Genomic DNA, 21,321 nt, shown 5'->3' with positions numbered 1-21,321 from the left:
AAAATTATTTTAAGAAAGTAATTTTTTAAGAGGATTAACCCGTCACCATTAGAAAAAAATTACAAAACACGAAATTAAAGCAAATTCACAATTTTTGAAAGAAAATTTACATGAAAACATTTTTCTTTGACGTCAACACACGAAATCACTCATGTATGATGACTTTGAATATTTTTTGATTGAAACTCAAATTTTCTTCTCTTCTGCAAACATTTTCCATGGAGACGCCTTTTTATTAACATCGAGATACAAAAATAAAACAAAATCCCTAAACAGCTTCTTTAATACGAAATATGTTCAAGACACACACACAGGAAAAAGAACGTCTGTTACACATAAGGAAATTTCGCAAATAAATGAAAGTCGTTCGTTTTCGAGCATCTTTATCCTTAGCTTATCCCACTTTTTGTGAGTGTAATGTAACAACATGTTCGCTCGAAATTGAAAAATATTATGATAAAGTAGAAAATGCAGATTTTTCCGAATAAACTTCCGATGATGATTGAGTTTAATGTAACGTAATTTGCTCAATTTATTGCGATGGAGAAAAAAAATGTTGTTTCTCGCCAGAAGAAGTCAATTTGATTGAATTTGAGAACATTACGTAAAATTGTGCCACAAATCGGTCGGTAATCCATTAAAATACAAGAGAAAACCACAAGGAAGTGGTTGTAATAATAAAATCTCGAGACTTGGCTAAAGTGCAGGCAATTCATTCTGTGTGTTGATGTAATAAAAAGAAACGTTTATTTTCTATTAAAAATTTCGTTTAAAATTAGGTCGGCTGTCTTTATGCCATTTTTATTCGACAAACTATCGAAAGAGTGTGACTGGAATGGATAATGACACAAAGAAACGTTATGAGTGACGAATTTGGTAGCGAATTCAGCGCCATGCTTGTTCACGCATAATTTGTGATTAGATTTTTAATAAGGTTGGAGCAATTGAGAAATATTTTTCACGTCATGAAATTTATTTCAAAAAAATTTTTTTTACATTTTTTTTAGATTTTTGCAGCTTAAAAAGATAATTTTTAAAATTTATTTTAATTTTTTCTTTTTAAAAAATGTTTTCTGATTTTTTTTGATTTATATTTGAAGCAAAAAAAATTTTTTTTTTCAAATATTTGAATTAGCAAAGAGCGATTTTCAAATTTTCAGTTTTTTATAATTTTTATTCAATTTTTTAAAATTTGTACTTATTTTTTTCTTTTCAAAAAATTTTTTGCAGCAGAAATAATTTTTTTTTATTTTTTGAATTAGCAAAGAGCGATTTTCAAATTTTTCATAAATTTTGTAAATAATTATTAAACTTTAATATTATTTTTTTTTTAATTTTTGAATCTCAAAAAAAATTCTTAAAATAAATATTAATATTTAAAATAATTTTTAAAAATTACAAAAATATTTTTTTTCAATTTTTTGAATTAGCAAAGAAGCGATTCTCAAATTTTTATTAAAAAAAATTAATTTAAAATTTTTATTTTTGAAAATTAAATTTTTAAATGAAAAATATAATTTTTTTGTCAATTGTACAAGCCTTAAAAATGTTCGTTGTGAGGTCTCAACTCAACTTTATGATAAAAAGCGATAAAAATGACTCATTCTCTTATCTATGGAATCAAAATTGCTGCAATTACGATTCAAAATCACATTCACATAGCAAATAGAGAAAAAGAGATAAAAACCTAACAAAGCACAATAAAAATTTCAGTTATCATGTTTGTTGATAATTAATTAATAAATAAAGACATGTCGAAAATGAGCCCCAGATGGTTCAAAATTGCATGAACAATTGTTGTAAAAACCGGGCAATTGTCGATAAAAATTAATTTTAAATTGTTTTTAACAACAAATGACACCGCGACTCATGGGAGACACGCAAAAAAATGGAACAAGTGAGGTAAAAATTAGTTTTTTAAACAACATGTTAGCAAAAAGCGGAATTAGTTAGCGAAAAATCGTTATAATTGAATTAGTAATGTATGAAAATGTAATTATCGAGTCATTAGCACGTCTAGTTAGTTTAATCTGGATAGTTGGGTTTTTAATGAAAATGGCATGTTTGGTTGATTTTTTATCGATATTGATTGAAAATTAGATTAAAAAGTTGTCAAAAGTTAAAAATTGACGTAAAAATGCCTTGAAATGAACCTCAACTTGACATTAAAGACAATAAAGTGACAATATCTAATCTAATTAACACTCTGTCTCCCTCTAATAAGATTTTCTCGATCGTGAAGACGTTGCACAACAACAACAAAGTGCTTTGTCAAACACATTAATACCTCTCGTCGACATCATCTTCTGTTATTTGCTCATCGATTGGCACAATTATTGGTTTCAATTGATAACGACCTGTAACTAATTGCAATTAAATGAAAAGTTTTCCGAGGTGTTTGTTTGTTACAATAAATTATTTCAAGTTTTGTTTAATTAAGAGTTTTTATTAACTTCATTTATGGGCGATAGTGAATTTACAATATTGGAGGAAGAAGAACAGAAGACGACGACGAATTTAATTAAATAAATTTTCGAGATTGAATCAAGAGATAGTAAAATGATCGATAAATTTCGTAACTGCTGTTGCTTTTTTTATTTGCTGAAGAGAATTTTGCTCTGTGGTTTGAAAAGAGTTGAAATTTAGGACCCTCAGAGTAATATGTTGTTTGAAAATTCAGTCCAAAAATTTCCTCTTGAGGTCTTAAGAGCAACTCATGAAGGTCTTAAATTCATTCAAGCCTTCAAAAGACAAGTTTAGGATCTAAAGATGAAACCTTCAAATTTGCTTTTGAGGTCTTAAATCTAACTTTTGAAGGTCTCAAATTTCTTTTTGAATTTTAAAGCTTGTCTTTTGAAAGTATGAACTTTCCTATTAGCTTCCAAAAGACAAACTTTAGAACTCAAAAAGAAATTTGAGACCTTCAGGAGTTATAATTTGAGACCTCAAAAAGAAATTTGAGGGTCTTAAATTTCTTCTTGAAGGTCTAAATTCGTTTTTTGAGGTCTCAAATTTATCTTTTGAAGGTCCTAACTTTCATCAAGGCCTTTAAAAGATAAATTTGAGACCTCAAAAGGAAATTTTAGGGTCTTAAATTTCTTCTTGAGTTTCTAAAGTTATCTATTGAAGGTCTAAATTTGTTTCTTGAGGTCTCAAATTTATCTTTTGAAGGTCTTAACTTTCATCAAGGCCTTTAAAAGATAAATTTGAGACCTCAAAAGGAAATTTTAGGGTCTTAAATTTCTTCTTGAGTTTCTAAACTTATCTATTGAAGGTCTAAATTTGTTTCTTGAGGTCTCAAATTCATCTCTTGAAGGTCTTGATAAAAGTTAAGACCTTCAAAAGATAAATTTGAGACCTCAAAAAACAACTACAAATCCCAAAATCAATAAATTTCCCAACCACAGAGCATCTTTGAACGACTCCCAACCGTGTAATTTATTCATTACATTGCGATTATCATTTATTACAGTATTATTGCGATTATTGCGTATGTTCGATCGCTATCTCTTCTTTCTTCTTCTCTATCTCCTCGTTATTTCAGTAACTTCTTTTGCAATACATTATACTTTATCAAGATTCCAGATGCAATGCATAAAAAAGCACTTTTGTTCGCGCAACTTCTGGATGCTCAAAAAAAATTTACATAGCACGTAATAATTTATCATTGACGATCATAAAATTTTTGTTTTGTCATAAAATAAAATTTTAAGCGCCGATTTCGCTTTTTTACGATATTTCTGTGATAGATTCGTGCGTGCTATTTTTAGCGCGAAATTGATGCAAAACATAATTTTTTTCCTCTCTACAGAACCTAATTAGCCTATAAACACTACAAGTGCCCGCCAGAAAGTCGTCGCCGCTTTGATTAGAAATTTAATTAAGAGCAGATTTCAATTTTTTGTTGTTGTTTTCTTTATGGTTTCAGTCAATTTCAATTTCAATTATGTGTCATGTCGTGATAATGAATTGAATCTGTTTTTTTTTTGCACTTTTTATTGAATTTTCCTCACGATTTGCCGCAAAGAATTTAGAAAACTTTTCACGTTATCGCCACAAATTTCAACCGCTTGCATTCAGGTATTGTTTTACGCGACGACATGAAGATATTCTATTTCTCTCTTGGTCTTGAGGAATGACGAGTGAGTGCGAAAGACGAACTTCATTCCATTCGAACATTCAATGCACACGACCTTGTACAAGATTTTAAATTAACAAATTGGATTAAATTTTATTATTATTAAAAACACACCATGTCGTTGGTCGACTCTACTAGATTATGATAATAAACTAGTTGTCGGCTTTGACAGCGCAACAGGAGCGAAACTTATTGACAATTTCATTAACGAGTAAAGTTTTTGACACACAATTGATGGGTTTTCCTTGAAAGTTTCTTGAGAAAGTTTTTTTTTTATTAAAATTTTTTGGGCCAGTATATGACCAACTCGAAAAGGGATCAGGTTGATCCCTTAAAATTTGAAAAAATCATTAAAAAAAAATATTTAAAAAATTATTTTAAAAATTAAATTATAAAGGGATTTGACCCCTTTTAAAAAATTATCGGCTTTGAAAAAAGCGAATTATTGACAAATTAACGAAAAGTTTTTGAAAAATTGAAAAAAAAAATATTTTAAGAAAAATTGAAAAAAAATATTTTTTTAAAAATTGAAAAAAAAATATTTAAAAAAATTTTTTAAAAATTAAAAAAAAAATTTGAAAATTTAAAAAAATATAAAAAAAAAATAATTTGCGAAACAAAAAAAAAATAATTTAAAAAGTAAAAAAAATAATTTGAAAAAAAAAAAAAAAATTTTAAAAAATAAAAAAAATATTTAAAATAAAAAAATAAAGAAAAAAAAATTTAAATTTTGGAGAGCTAAAAAAATTATAAAAACTTTAATTTAAATTTAATCTGAAAGATAAAAAAAATAATTTAAAAAAAAAATAATTTGAAAAATAAAAAAATAACTCAAAAATAAAAAAAAAATAATTTCAAAAATTAAAAAAAAAAATATTTTAAATTTTTCAATAGAAAATTTGAAGAAATTGAACTTTTGTGTAAAACTAATTTTTTTAATTTTTTAAAATAATTTTTCAAAAAAACATCTCACGATTTAAGTAACTTTCCAAAATTTTTCCGCAACACCCGAAATACTTGCGGTAAGTAATTAATGGTCGTTGGAAACAAAAAAAAACCCAAAAACCGCTCTATATTTTAATTTTATGTGTGCACGTCTTCACACAAACCAAAGATGATAATAAACTTTTCGCCACATATGTCGAGAGTTTGTTGCTACCGTCCGTTTTCTAATTAGGCACAAAGACAAAAACTCGCATTGTATGTTAAACGAATCCCTTGACGATTACAACGACGACGCTCCGTAACACAAAAGTATGTCAAGGCGAATTTTCTGATGCGGATGAATAATGAAAAAGTATCCGAAATTCATCTCGAGTTGTTACGTAGGTGTTCTTCTTACAAATTTATAAATAATAATAATGATAACACGTCAGAGAGAAACTCACACAACGTAATGTAAGTACAAAGAAAAAATGCCGCAAAATTTGCCTTGCAGACAATGAAAAGAATATCAAGTGTAACAAAAGATTTTTTTTTCATTTCTTCTTTTTTTAGGGATTCTGTAATTACACGTCATCAGAGCATGTGAACATATTGGAGACATAAGGATGATATTCTTTTTTGTAATTTTTAATGTAAAAATTGTAAGGGAGGCAACTAAAGAGGTTTGTATAATTTTCAAATTTATTTCGAGTCGAGTTCTTTAAAAATTTTATAATTTCGAATCAAGTTCTTTACAAATTTTATAATTTCGAGTCGAGTTCTTTACAAATTTCATAATTTCGAGTCGAGATGTTGACAAATTTGTTCATTTCGAGTCGAGATGTTAACAAATTTGTTCATTTCGAGTCGAGTTTTTTACAAATTTCATAATTTCGAGTCGAGATGTTGACAAATTTGTTCATTTCGAGTCGAGTTCTTTACAAATTTCATAATTTCGAGTCGAGTTTTTATGAAATTTGTTCATTTTGCGCCTCATAAAAACTTTCAAAAAGTTTCGCATTCAAACTAATCTCGACAAAAAACTTTTTTCGTTATAAAAGCTCATTAGATGAACTTTAACTCTTCCGTAAAACAATCCCTTATCTCCTCTAATGACGAATTTTGTATCTAAAAACTTGCATTAAACTTAAAACAAAACCAAGCGGAAGCAACTTGACAACAGTTTGCATTGTCTCTCATTCAAAAACTTCCAGAGAAAAACTCAAAACAACAATTAAATATTTTTCACAGGATGCAGAAAATCCATTGAGATTTACAAAACATTACAACATCCCTACAGATAAAATTTTCTCTCGTACTCGTTTCGATAATATTACGTCAATTGTGACATTGACCTAAAAATAGAGTGACAGAAATATGAGTCATATCGAATTTTCCTGCAATTTTTTTTTTTATCACGAACGATGTTTGTTTAATGCTTGGAAGAAGGAAAAAAAATGAAGAAAATGAGACAGATAAACAGACATTGCATGATTATGGCGCCATCCTATCCAGACAACGCTTCGACGTAGATATCTGTACGTTAAGGAGGAAGAAAAAGGAGAAAAATGACGATAAGAAAACACTTGAAATGTGATGCAACTTTACATTTTTTTTTCACTTTTTTCGTCTTATGGGAAAAAGTTGATCCTTGAAATTTTTTTTAAACAAAAATCCGGAAAAAATTAAATTTTTCTATTTTTAGGAGAAATATTGATCCAGCTTCCTTCGATGCGTGAATTGATGAAGAAAATATAAAAATAAATAGACGAAAGCGCCTACTTTGAAAATAAATGAGAAAAGGAAAAAGTAGGAGGAACACGAAAAATGAGTGAAAATGTAAGTTAAAAAGCGATTTTCTTGATAGTTTTTTGCATGAACGAACGAAACAATGGACAAAGGACATGAAATACAACGTTAATCCGACAACCTTCACCTAAATACAGATGATCCCTGCTTTACAAAAGAAACGATAGGAACACAAACAAAACGAAAGGAAATTTTTCTTTCCCTCACTTTTTTTTTTAGAACAAACTGAAGCAGAAAAGCACATTTTTATCCTCGCGCGAGAAATTTTTTTTTGACAAACCTGCAGAAACACGTGACAGTGTCTTCGACATCTAAATCGAGGAAAATTTGAGGTCCTCGAAGAAAGGCGGTATTTTCGCTTGGAATAGCAGAATAACGCACCGCAGGCCCCTTTTTTGACGTATCTCCTCCGCTGCCGCCAGCGACTTTTGACAAGTGTGCGAGAAAATTGTTGGTCCACATTTTCTTTTGTTTTTTCAGTTTCTTCGTAAATCACGAAAATTATGGATTTTTTTCTATGTTTGCACACACGTTTTGACGTGAACGGTCACATAACAACTACTTGCTCGGGTTTTCTTTCGTTTTTTCCACGAGTACTACAAAAACAATAAAATATTTAATTAAATAAAAAAACATATTGTGCGACAAATGCTAAACTACGAACGACAGGATTTCTTACAAGTGATTCTCTTTTTATCGATTTTTGAACGTGTTCAAGGTGAATTTTGTGAACTTTATTAAGAAATCTGTCTTATCTTCTTCCTTTTGGTGTAGTATGACGAAGAATGGCTCAAAATGTAAATAAACACATTAATTTTGAAGTTCATTATAATTTAAATGACATTGTCACTCAAGTCGTAGCTGCTCTTGAATTCTATGCGAAAGACTGTCTGCTGTTGATGTTGCGAAATTCGTCATTTGCTATCAGATAATTAGCTTTTTGGCAACAAGTAAATTGAATTTTTGAGGTTGAGATGTTAGGTTTTCAAAGGAAAATTTAAATGGCAAAATTCAATGGAAAAAATTTTTAAAACATGAAAAATTTTCATTTTCATTATTTTTGTAAAAATTTAATTTAATTTATTTTTTTTTGCAATTTTTTTAATTCAATAATAATTTTGAAAAAATAAAAAAAAATTATTTAAAAATTAAAAAATATTTTTTTTTTATTTTTTAAAAATAGGAGACAATTTTATATTTTTGATGATTTTTAAAATTTTTTTTTAATTAAAAGAATTTTAAAAAATAATTTAATTAAATTAAAAATGAAAAAAAAAAATTTTTTTGAATTAAAAAAAAAATAGAAAAATAATTTTATGGTTTTTTTTAAACATTTTTTAATTAAAATGATTTTAAAAATAAAAAAAAAATTATTAACATTTTATTTAAAATAAAAAATGTAATTTTTAAATGTTTAAAAAAATAGAAAATAAAATCAAAACTTCTTTTATATTTTTTTATGATTTATTTTTAAAAATTAAAATTAAAAAAATAAAATTAAAATTTAAAATAAAATTAAATTAAAATTAAATTATATTTTTAAAATTAAAAATTATTTTACAATCAAAAAAAAAAATAAAAATTTCTATTTAAAATTCAAAAAAAAAAAATAAATAAATAAAAAATAAAATAAAATAAATAAATAAAATTAAAAAATATCTAAAAATTTTTTTTTTCAAATTCTGAAGGATTTTTTTTTAAATAAAAATATTAAATTATAAAAAAATTGAAAATTACATGAAAAATTAATTTAATGCACTTTTGCTCTTATGACAACAAAACGTAGACAATGCATTTATTTTAAACTTTTATATAAATAGTTCAGATCATTATAAAGACAAATAAAGACAAATGTGCTCTTAATTTCCACACAATAACCCAAAGGCATTAAATTAGTGCAGAACACGCAATATGACGTCGTCGTCGAGATTTTGCCATTTGTTTATTTTTCTCCTTCTGTACTATCATCATTTTATTTTATTTTACTGAAAAAACATCAATTCAGGACTCCCATTTTCTATTTTTATAACAAGATTCAAAAATATTTTCTCACTGTAATTACTTTCGCCACAAACGCAGCACGAGCAAACGAATCTCTGTGTCGGTGTTTTTTGAACTTTGATTGTGGCAAAAATAACTATTGTTGCTACTTACTCGTGTGTGCAGCACTATTGCAACAATTTGAATGAAAATAAATAATTAAGTGAGGCAAACTGCTGGGGGGCGATGAATGAAACGAAAGTTCAATGGCTCGCCAAAAGGCGAAAATTCAGGTAAGTAAACAAAAATTAACTGTTATTGAAGGAGATGGACTTCGTTGCGAGAAAAATTGCTCCCCAGAGAGAAAAAGTCTTTCCTGTAAGTTATTACCTGACATCGAAGACGTTGCGAGGAAAAAAAAAGTTGAAAGAAAAAGGGGACCGAAATCGATAACGAAAACAACTTTGAGGGCTTCTCGTAAATTTGACGTATGTTGAACAAAGAGTGGATTTTTTTTGATCAAAGAACAGGTGTGCAACGATGAAGGGACTTTCTTTGAAGTTTTGACCAACGATGAAGTGTTTTTTTTTACGTGTTAGTATATCGGTAAGTATCCTCGTTTTTTTGATGATTTTTTGTTTTCAGGAGTTTCTTCAAGTTTTTTTTTCATAAAATTTCTTCAGGAAGTTCTTTTTGGAGTTTTTCTTTAAAATCTTCTAATTTTTGATCTGAAAAGTTCGAAAAAAATTAAATTTTTCCATCCCTGAAAATTCACGTTTCTGTCAAGGTAGCAAATGACGACGACGGTTACACGGTAGTTTCATGCATTTGTTAACATTATTTATTTTTTTTTTCGTTGATCGATACTTACCCCAAAAACCAGTCACGCAGATATTCCGGCAATCGTTCCATAGAGATAGAATTTTTTTTTTCGTTCACTTGTTTGATGTACAAATTTTTGTGGCAGAAAATTTTTTTTCTCTTACTTCACTTTTTTTTAACAATTTTTTTCTATTTTTCTGTAGATGACAACAAACAACTCTCGAGTAGAGCGATAGCTACATCTTTCTTATGTAACAACAACACATCACAAAATGTTGTCACAATATTGATTAAATTTGAGCACAGCAGTAATAATTACCAAAGTAACTAAATGAAATTCGGAAGAAACGCAAATAAGAAAAAAATTCACACTTTTTTTTCGTAGAGAGAAATTAAAGGAAAAATTATCGCTTTTGTTTGTCACTTTTTTTTTGTTTTTTTTTATTATTTGCCTTATCTCTTATTTTGCTATGAAAAATTTTGATATTTTTTTGCACTTTTACTGATTAGCGAGCACGAAGAGACGATTGTTTTGCACTCAATTTCGCGAATTTTTCCGAGAAATTGTCTCGCGAGGCAGAATTTTGGGTGTTTTTGTGGCAAAAATTCGTAAATTTCGGACAAAAACACTGCACTACCACACACACAAAAGAAACTCCAAGTCGCGAGCGATTTTTTGTACGACTTTTTTCGGATGTTTCTCTTCGCCAACTCCAATTTCTGCGGGTAGCCACACGAGCGAGTCACTGTTTCCTATTGATTTCGCGACTTTGGCTGTTTAAGCAAGGGCTCTAGCCAATTTTTTCGCATTTTTTTCACGCAGCAACCGATGACACTCGAAATTGCCAAATTTAACTTGACGAAATTTGTTGGCTGAACAGAAACCTCCGTGTGATTTTTTGTGTTCTGAGGAAAACGGTAGTGACAAGAATGAGGCTCGTGACTGGATGGCATGCGAAATCAGGGTCGAAAAAACTTTCGACTTTTACTTTTTAAGGCTTAATTTGGGACTTGAGAAAATGAAGTTAAATTAAGTTAAATTAAAAGTCATAAAATCAATTTATTTTTGACTTTTTCTCAGTATTAAACTTCTTTAACAAAAAAAGCTTTTGAGTTTTGCTTGAGAAAAAGTTAAAAGTCAATTATTTAATTTTAGTTGACTTAATCTTGAGCTTAAGCAAAATTTTAAGTCAAAAGTTTTATAAATTTTAAGCTTAAAAGTCACATTTATGTGATTGCTAAAACTAAAAACTTTGTTAAAAATTCAAACTTTTGCGAAAGAAAAATGTTTTCTCTAAAAATTTTTATAATACAAAAGCAAAAAAAAATAAAATAAAATAACAAAAGATAAAACAGAATTTGCATAATTTTCATTTTGAGAAATATTTTTGAATTTTTAATTCGTCAAAAATTCTATAAAATTCGTTTATCGTACATGATATTCTCCCAAAATGGAAAATCTGAAATTGAACATCTCAATTTTCTATGAAATGTCAACTAAAAAATAAATTTTTATGATAATTTTGAATATATTTTTGAAAATGGTTTGAAATTATCTAAAATGTCATAAAAAGAGAGTATAAACTTACAAATAAGTTTTTATGAATTCAAAGAATTTTTTTTAATTTTTCAAAACAAGGTTATTTTCTTGTTAATTTTTTTTTTATTTTTTTTTTTGTAAAATATGATATATTTATTTATTTAATTTATCAGCAATTTTAATAAAACTGTAAAACATCAATAAACATTTTTTTTTCAAATTGAAATTTTCATGAATTATGGGCTTTGAGAATAAAAAATTGGAGATCATACTGTATTTTAAAGCATTTTCTCAATAAAAATTATTTTTAAAAGTTTTAATTTTAACCAAAATTTCATATCAAGCATATTATTGAACAAATGCGTTATGAACTCAATTTTATATGATACTAACGACCTAAAAGTATAAAATTTGAAAAATCATAATTTTTACTTATTAATTATTTTACTTAAAAAAATTTGACTTAAAGTAAGAGCTTTTTCTTTATTGACTTTTTGCTTTTACTTAAGCAAAAAAAAAATTAAGACTTTTTCTCAAGCAAAAGTAAAAATTCAATTCCAAAAAAAGTTTTTCAACCCTGTAACGAAATCCATAGTGACTCACATCCTCAAATTGAGTCGGCTGAAAGTGATACTGTTCCTGACAGCTGAATTCTGTATCGATAGACATACTGGATTCTCGTACAGAGCGACGAAAAAGAAAACAGAACAAGGATCGCAGTGAAGAAATTCTTTAATTTTTTTAATTTATAAACTCAAATTGCCACGAAAAATGTGTGAAAAAATCTAAAATGGGAAATACTGACACAAAATTGAACTTTCGGAAGGCAATTGTGCAATTGACGAACAAGACAAAGGTGAGAATGAATCGCCCACGTATCCAAAAAAAATTTACGACGGATCAATAAATTTTGATTTTTAAGTTTTTTTTGTCTTCTGAAGTTTTTAAGGTTTTCAAGTTACTTGATTTCTATTGAAAATCTTCTCAAAATTTATTGATTCTTGTAAATTTTCTTAAATTTCTTAAACTTTCACTTTTTAAATATTTTTTCTAACATATGTTTCGTATTTTAGCCCATCGATGCGAGCGAAGATGCCTTTTGGCAGCAGTTTTGGAATGATCATGCGACAACGGCATTAGATGTTTTTGCTCTCGTGCCTCCCAATGAAATCAGGAAGTTACGGGAGGACATGCCGCAGAACCTTGCCACGTTACTGTACAAAGCTGTCGAACGTCTTGTGCGTGCCGTGGATAATAGTTGTCGCACGCAGCAAGAGCAACAATGTGTCTTGAATTGCGTGCGACTTTTGACACGGATTTTGCCTTATATCTTCGAAGACGACGAATGGCGTGGATTTTTTTGGTCATCGCTCCCCTCCGAGAACGAACACGATGACTCAGCAACGCCATTAGCGCAAAGTTTACTGAATGCCATTTGCGACTTGTTATTTTGCCCGGATTTTACGGTCGTTGGATCGCGTCGCAGTGGTCCCGATAAGGCGGAGGAGCTTGCCAACATCGACAGTTGCGAATATATTTGGGAAGCGGGTGTGGGTTTCGCTAATTCGCCGTCGCGTGTGGGCGCCATGGATGAACGACGAACCGAATTGCTGAAATTACTTCTAACTTGCTTCAGTGAGACGATGTATCGCGATCCAAATGCTTCGGAAGAACCAAATAAGTGGATTTCGCACTTTACATCGGCCGAAAATCGACATGCTTTGCCGCTTTTTACGTCGTTGCTGAACACCGTTTGTGCTTACGATCCCGTCGGATTGGGAGTCCCTTACAATCATCTACTTTTCACCGATACAGTTGAACCTCTGGTCGAAGCATGCATTCAAATTATGATCGTTTGCTTGGATCACGATATCACACAAAGCTCAAGTCCCTCAAACACCTCAACTTACAACGTCGAAGACTCCCTTTTGGGCGACAATTTGTTCATCAACTACCTTTCTCGCATCCATCGAGATGAGGATTTTTCCTTTATCCTCAAAGGCATCGTGCGATTGTTGAATAATCCGTTGACACAAAGTTATTTGCCCAATTCGACGAAACGCTTGCATTGTCATCAGGAGTTGTTGGTGTTCTTTTGGAAAATTTGCGATTACAACAAGAAATTTCTCTATTACGTGCTGAAAAGTAGCGACGTTTTGGATATCCTGGTCCCGATTTTATTTCATCTGAATGACTCGCGAGCAGATCAAAGTCGCGTTGGACTGATGCACATTGGAGTTTTTATTCTGTTACTTCTTTCGGGCGAGAGAAATTTCGGCGTGAGACTTAATAAGCCGTATACAGCAACAGTTCCCATGGATATTCCTGTCTTTACAGGATCTCATGCGGATTTATTGATTACTGTTTTTCATAAGATTATTACGACGGGACATCAGCGATTGCAGCCCTTGTTTGATTGTCTCTTGACTATTCTCGTTAATGGTGAGTTTTTAAAAATTTCTTATTAATTTTTTCTTTTTAAATTTTTTTTTTTATTTGAAGTCATTAAAAAAAAATAAAATAAAAAATATTAAAAATTTTATTAATAATTTTTATGATTTTAAAATTTTTTTTTTGAATTTTTTAAAAAAATTTTTAAAAAAAAGGTTAAATAAAAAAATTAACAAAAAAAAATTAAACAAATTTTTTTTTTTACATTTAATCGAAAATTTATAAAATTTTTTTCTTTTTAAAAAAATTTTAAAGGCTTTAATTTAAAAAAAAATAAAATTAAAAAAATTTTTTTAAAAATTTTTAAATATTTTCAGAAATTAAAATTTAAAATTAATTTAAAAAATCAATCGTTATTAATTTTTAAATTTTTAAATTTGTTAAAATTTTAAAAATTAATAATTTTTCTAATTTTTTAGAATTTTTCAAATTTTTGAATTTTAATTTTAATTTATCTCAATATACAATTTTTTTAATTCTATTTTTTTTTTTTAATTTTTTAAAAGTTAATTTTTTTTAAAATAATTTTTTTAACATATTTTTTTTAATTAAGATAGATGAATATTTTTCTTTACAAAATTGAAAATTTTTTATTAAAAAATTAGAAACGAAAATTTTCGATTTTTCAAAAAAATTAAACATATTTTTTTTTTAATCGAAAATTTGAAATAAAAAAAATAAAAGTAAAAAAATAAAAGTAAAAATTTAACAAAAAATAAAATTAAAAAAAAATTTTTTTTTTTTTAAATTATTTTTAATTTTTAAATTAATTTTTTTTTTAAAATTTCAAATTAATTTATTAAATCAAAATTTAAAATATTAGGTATATTAAAAAATTCAAAATTTTTAAAAAATTTAAAAAATTAAAAAATATTTAAAATAATTTTTTTAATTTAAAAAATTATTTTTTATCATTGCATATTAATTTTTATTTTTTTAATATAAAAAAATTTTTCTAATTTTTTAGAATTCTTCTTATTTTTTTGTTCATTATTAATAATTGAATTTAAAATTTTAAAAAAAATCAAATTTAATAAATTTTCTTTCATTTTTAGTGTCTCCATATTTAAAAACCCTCTCGATGGTCGCAAGCGTAAAACTTTTGCACTTACTCGAAGCATTCAGCACTCCATGGTTTTTGTTTTCGGCTCCGTCAAATCATCATCTCGTCTTTTTCCTCTTGGAGATCTTCAATAACATCATTCAGTACCAATTTGACGGCAACTCGAATCTAGTCTACACAATCATCCGAAAGCGACAAATCTTTCATGCCCTCGCAAATTTACCGACAGACAGTTACGGCATTTCGCGCTGTTTGAGCAATCGCGGCGGCAAAGCAGGAGGAGTTCATCGACCCATTCAAGCGTCGAATTCAACGAAAGCGCCAACCAAAGAAGAGCTCGACGAGAATTCTGACGTTTCGGAGGAGGAAACAGAAGGCGAAGACGAACCGGAAGAAGATGCAGAGGAAAAAAGTGAAGCTCGAACGCCCGAACCATCGATGGAAGGAAGTACTCCGGCACAAGCTGCTGAACCGGGAACACTGAAAGCAACGTTGATGGATACGCCGGCACTCACGCAAATGACTGAAAAAGAATCGGCGCATCCGACAGGCGATCAACCGTTGTGCGATTTGGGATCTCCGACGAAATTACCGACGCAAGAAGCGAATTCTGAAGCTGAAACGACGAACAAAGAAAATGAAACAAAAGTCGAAGAACAAAAAGAGAAACCAAAAACTGTAAGTTTTTCAATGAAAAATCGTAAAAAAGAAAAATTTTAATTTTTTTTTTAAATTTCAGCCCGTTGCAAGTCCCGAAAAAACTCAAACCTTGAAACGAGGCGTCGTCAATCAACGAGGCAGTATTAGACTCACCGAAAGTAATTCCCGTACGTCAAAACTGAACATTCCTCCGCCAGCTACATGGCATCCAACGCCCGAATGGGTTCAAGCATGGCAGAAAAAGTTACCGTTACAGACGATCATGAGACTTTTGCAAGTTTTGGTACCTCAAGTTGAAAAAATTTGCATTGACAAGTAATTTTTTTCTTCAAATTTTTTTCAAAATTTCATTAATTTATGACTTTTTATCAAACAGGGGCTTAACAGACGAGTCTGAAATCCTGAAATTCCTTCAACATGGCACTTTAGTCGGCTTACTGCCTGTTCCTCATCCGATTTTGATAAGAAAATATCAAGCGAATAGCGGAACAACGGCTTGGTTTCGAACTTATATGTGGGGCGTCATTTATTTGAGGTAATTTTTCAATTCCATTTTTTGTTTTTTTAAAAATTAAGAAAAAAAAATAATTTTTAGGAATGTTGAGCCCGCAATTTGGTACGACACAGAAGTGAAATTGTTCGAAATTCAACGTGTATAAAGGAAATAGTCAAATTATTGTCCATCTTTTGCAGCTTTTTAAAAATCTTGACGTAGTTAGGACAAAAATTTAGATTAATGTTAAAAAAAAAACAAACCAAAAGTGGGAAATTCAAAAGTTAACTTAGCTTTCTAAAGCAATTATATGTTTGTTTATGTACTTTTTGCTTAATCATTCCGTGTAAATTTATGAATTTTATCTTTTCTGTCCAGAGAATAAAGAAAATTATTATATCGAAGGAAAATTTAACAAAAATTTAATCAAAAAACAGAGTGTAATCAATGTGTAATAAAAAAAAGAAGAAAGAAAAAAAAAATAAAAATCATAAAATAGCTCAAAAAATATTTTTCATTTTTTTTTTGACAAAATAATTTTTGAACGAAAGTATTTTTTTTTTCCTTAAATTTAATGATTTTTTTTCTGAGTGAATTAATTTCATAATTTTTTTTTTTAAATATCATTCGAAGGAAATCAAACAAAAATTATATAAAAATTTAATTCAACAGTTTTTTTTTAAATATAAACTTGTATGGATAAATTTCGACTTGTACAAGTTTTTTAAAAAAAATTATCCATTCAGTTAAATATTTGTACGAATTTTTTTTTTTTTTTTTTTTTGAATAAAAAAAACAATGAGAAAAAAGCTTGGTCAAAAGAATATCTGAGCGCTTTCAGTTCAAGGTAAAAAAAAAACTTTTGAGTCAAAAATTTTGACCTTAAAATAAGACTTTACATCACATACAAAAAAAAAAATTAAAAAAAATTAAAATCTCAATAATCGAAAAAAAAATTCTCCAAAAATAAAAAAAAAAAAAAAAAAAAAAATTTAAAAAAATTTAAAAAAATTTAAAAAAATTAAAAATAAAAAAATATTTTATAAAATACTAAAAAAATTTAACAAAATACTGAATGAATTAAAAAATACTAAAAAAATTAAAAATAAAAAAAATTAAAAAAAATAAAAAAAAAATTAAAAAATTAAAAATAAAATTTTTTAAATTAATAAAAATTAAAATAATTAATTTTTTTTTCAAATTTTAATATTAAAAAAAAAATCCAAAAAATTCATTTTTTTTAGAATTTTTATTTATTTTATACTTGAGCTCAAGTCATTTATATTTTTTTTTAAATTTTATCTTAAGTTTAAGTCAAAAAATTTTTTTTGACCTTGTTAAAAGAAATTTTCATAAAAATTCACAATTTTTAAACTTTTTTCAGTTGAATGTATTTGTTATAAAATTAATTTTTGTTGATATTTCATCGAATATTTTTATAAAAAAAAATTCGAAATTTTTGAATTTTTTTTTAAGTTTCAAGCCTTATTGTTTAAAAATAAAAATCTCACAGACAGACAATTTAAAAAAAAAATTAAAATTCACGTAACGAATGCCAACAATTCCCGCATTGGGTCAACGCTTCAAGCATAACGAAATAAAAAATAGGAACGTTGCTTTTTTTCGCATTTTACTTTTTCTACGCGCTCGTATCTCATTGGCTCGAACAAGTGGTGTGACTTGTGACGTCGTCGTTCTACGTCACGTATGGCTTGTCTGTCGTACTTAACGCAAAGTTATTTTTAAATCAACCTAACGAGTTTCGAGCAAAAAAAAACTCATGAATGATATATTTACGTTATTATGCGGAGAGAGACGAGCAACTTTGTAACAACAATTATTTTCGGAACAAAGCTTACGTCGTTAGAGATGATAGCATTGTTTATCCAGACGTGTTCTCTCGTACGATGTTGTTTGCGCAGTGACTTAACTTTCTTACTCGGTAGAATGACATCAAGGACGTTATTTCGAACATGCGTCATGCAGCGTCATCCAATTTTGCGGGATTCTTGGAATAAATTTTTTTCAACCAAAAATTCGTAATTACAAGGCGCAGTTGGAGTTTTGTCCGTATAAAAGGATTAACTGCAAAATATTCCGAAAAGTGACACTTAAATGAGATGCATAAATTATCGCAATTTTTTGGCCTTCTCATCTCCTCTCACTTTACAAGTTTCTGCAAAAAAAAGGAGAAAAAAAAATAATTAATTGTGGTTGCACGTTACATTTTTGCCTTAACAGGTAGCCATGTAAAACACCTATTTGTAATAAATGTGCGAAATACATGCATACATTAACGGCAAAAAAAAAACGATAATGAAGAGCCGACATCATCGAAGTTATGCTAAAGTTATAATTTTACACCAAATCATTAAGTCATAAATCATTCAGCTTTTTATGATCGTTTTGCACTTTTTCGCATGCAACTTTTGTTGCCATCGTCGCGCCGAGAAGAAAACTGTTAATCAATATATTTAAATATTATGAGACTCAATGGGTTTAGTGCAAATCAGATATAAACTGCGATAATTACCTCGCTTTAAAAGTAATGATGATCAGTTCCGTTCGCAATTCTCGCGCCCTTTTTTGCTGCGCATTCCTTCGCGCAGGACAGAAACTCATCAACTTCATGTAAATAACTGACAAACGAGTTACGCCCTGGATTCTGGTTTTGTTTCGTGTCATTTCATGCGTTTTTTTGTTGTTGTTTTGCGAAACGTTAATGATATGTTTACCGCTTCTTGTAATGCGTCATGTTATGGAAACTGCTGGAATATCCTAATTAAAAGAGAGAAAAATATTGTTAATGAGAAATGATAAAAATCTTTTCCATTCACAAGAAATTTTTTTCTTCATCGTTTGAGATTTTAAATTGTAACGAAATTTATTTTTTAACACTTTAAATAATTTTATTTTTTTATTTTTTCTTATAAATTTAGGACCTCAAGAGTGAAATTCAAAAACTTAAAAATAAATTTGAGACCTCAAGATAAGAATTTGAGACCTCAAGATAAAAATTTGAGACCTCAAGAGTAAAATTTTAATGCCTGAGAAATAAATTTGAGACCTCAAGAGTAAAATTTTAATGCTTCAGAAATAATTTTGAGACCTCAAGATAAAAATTCAAGACCTCAAGAGTAAAATTTTAATGCTTCAGAAATAAATTTGAGACCTCAAGATAAAAATTTGAGACCTCAAGAGTAAAATTTTAATGCTTCAGAAATAAATTTGAGACCTCAAGAGTAAAATTTTAATGCTTCAGAAATAAATTTGAGACCTCAAGATAAAAATTTGAGACCTCAAGATATAAATTTAAGACCTCAAGAGTAAAATTTTAATGAATCAGAAATAAATTTGAGACCTCAAGATAAAAATTTGAGACCTCAAGAGTAAAATTTAAGACTTCAAGAGTAAAATTTTAATGCTTCAGAAATAAATTTGAGACCTCAAGATAAAAGTTTAAGACCTCAAAATAAAAGTTTAAGACCTCAAAAAGTTTAAGAGTAAAATTTTAATGCTTCAGAAATAAATTTGAGACCTCAAGATAAAAATTTGAGACCTCAAGATAAAAATTTGAGACCTCAAGATAAAAATTTGAGACCTCAAGAGTAAAATTTTAATGCTTCAGAAATAAATTTGAGACCTCAAGATAAAAATTTGAGACCTCAAGAGTAAAATTTTAATGCTTCAGAAATAAATTTGAGACCTCAAGATAAAAATTTGAGACCTCAAGAGTAAAATTTTAATGCTTCAGAAATAAATTTGAGACCTCAAGAGTAAAATTTTAATGCTTCAGAAATAAATTTGAGACCTCAAGATAAAAATTTAAGACCTCAAGAGTGAAATTTAAAAACTTAAGAAATAAATTTGAGACCTCAAGATAAAAGTTTGAGACCTCAAAAGTGAAACTTAAGAACTTAAGTAAAAAATTAAGAACTTTGAAGGGAAATTTAACTATTGATGAGAATTTTTCTCAAATTAGCTATAGAATTCTCAAGTTTCTCAAATAATTTTTTAATTTGCTTCTTAAATTATCAAATTATCTCCGAAGGTCTCGAAAATTAGTCGCTAAAATGAATTTACTTTCATCTCGTCGTTCATTAACTGATATGTCGCAGACATTATTTGACTTTTTTGACATCGCTGATAAAAGAAAAATGTCGTGTAATTGTATCGCATATCAAGCATTCTGATGTTTAACATCATCAATGATATTAATAAATAAAAATCAAGCCAAACAATTAAATTCATTTAAAACTTCACATACGACATTCTACACTTTTTATAAACATCATGCGATGCGCTAAATATAAGTGGCGTGATTTTTTTTAATATCTTTGCAAAAATTCCGCTGGCTACCCGCTCTTTTTTTTCGCGCAAAGTGTTAATTGATGGGAAATACGTCTAAATCTCGACTAGACGAAAATATTTTTGATAACGTGCCAATCAAACTTTCGAGTGAAGACGGAACTTGATAAGAAAAGTACTCAAAAAAAATTCGCGAATTTTTGACGTAAGTGAACTTAATTTAATTCAAACAAACAAAATTAATAAAAAATAATTGACAAATGACGTGAGCCCAGCCTCCATGCAAGAAAATAACAAACAAACAAACAAAAGTGAGTCAACAAACGATTAATATCCGATCGTACGATATTTTTCTAAAAAAACATGATGACGAATGATTTTTTTCTCATTTATTGCAAATGTTGGTTGATTTCGGTGTCACCTGATTTTTTTTTTTTTTTGCTGTTGAAAATTAATGATATTTACTTAAAAAGTTAGACGCCATGCTAAAAAGTTACTAAATCATATGCAAATTGCCCTGTTCGCAACTACAAATTATCGACATGATTAATAAATTTGTAATAATTGCAATTTTAATGACATTCACGTGAAGTATTAATTGCGTGATTTCGATGCTATTTCGCCTTAAACAACAAAACAGTTTACAGTTTTTGTTTCGAGGACAATTTTCGCACGTTATTAACAGAGAGAGAGTGCGTTGCATTTATTTTTATGCGAAACGATAAGGGAAACAACGAATTTTTGCGAGAGACTTCTTATCGAGGGAACTCATTTTTATCATACGCACACACACACACACGAACACATCAACGAAAAGGTTCAAGCACATTTTTCAGAAAGAGAAGTTTTTTTAAAGGCATTCCTGTGTGAGTCAGGTGTCTGTACGAGTGTCGTTGAAAATGTATTATTAGGCAGGAACAATTAGCGGGAGTTTACGAGGTAAGTATAAAAAATTTTTTTTTAAGTTTTGTGTTATTTTTTAATTTTCAACCTTGAGAACCATCCAAAAGACATCCAATTACATTTTTCATAACTTTTGATCAATTTCAAGCTTAAAAACTATCAAATGGGCTCTCAAGATGAAAATTACGTATTTTTTACGTAAAAATTACGTATTTTTTTACGTAATTTTT

General features: G+C 28.3%; 2 protein-coding genes across 3 annotated transcripts in view; one reads left to right on the top strand and one right to left on the bottom strand.

The window, feature by feature from the left end:
• LOC134834063 (MOB kinase activator-like 2) overlaps positions 1 to 9,960 on the bottom strand; it is a 93,728-nt gene extending 83,768 nt beyond the window's left edge. Inside the window, exon 1 of one of the 2 annotated variants that reach the window (XM_063848621.1) lies at positions 9,723 to 9,960. In XM_063848621.1, coding sequence (XP_063704691.1) covers positions 9,723 to 9,763 — 41 coding nt within the window. In that variant the 5' untranslated portion in view covers positions 9,764 to 9,960. Of the gene's footprint in view, positions 1 to 7,151; positions 7,363 to 9,722 lie in introns of those variants that run through there. The other variant, XM_063848597.1, reaches the window with a different exon arrangement.
• A 1,953-nt stretch (positions 9,961 to 11,913) lies between these two features.
• On the top strand, positions 11,914 to 16,327 carry LOC134829231 (protein HID1). The gene is made up of 6 exons (XM_063842235.1): positions 11,914 to 12,069; positions 12,287 to 13,655; positions 14,720 to 15,405; positions 15,467 to 15,702; positions 15,764 to 15,922; positions 15,983 to 16,327. The coding sequence occupies exons 1-6, from the start codon at positions 12,004 to 12,006 to the stop codon at positions 16,044 to 16,046; spliced, it is 2,580 nt and encodes an 859-aa protein (XP_063698305.1). The 5' UTR covers positions 11,914 to 12,003; the 3' UTR covers positions 16,047 to 16,327.
• The last annotated feature ends 4,994 nt before the right edge of the window (positions 16,328 to 21,321 follow it).

This window comes from Culicoides brevitarsis, chromosome 1, assembly GCF_036172545.1.
Source record: "Culicoides brevitarsis isolate CSIRO-B50_1 chromosome 1, AGI_CSIRO_Cbre_v1, whole genome shotgun sequence".
Taxonomy (NCBI): domain Eukaryota; kingdom Metazoa; phylum Arthropoda; class Insecta; order Diptera; family Ceratopogonidae; genus Culicoides; species Culicoides brevitarsis.
This window is presented reverse-complemented; position numbering and strand designations above follow the sequence as displayed.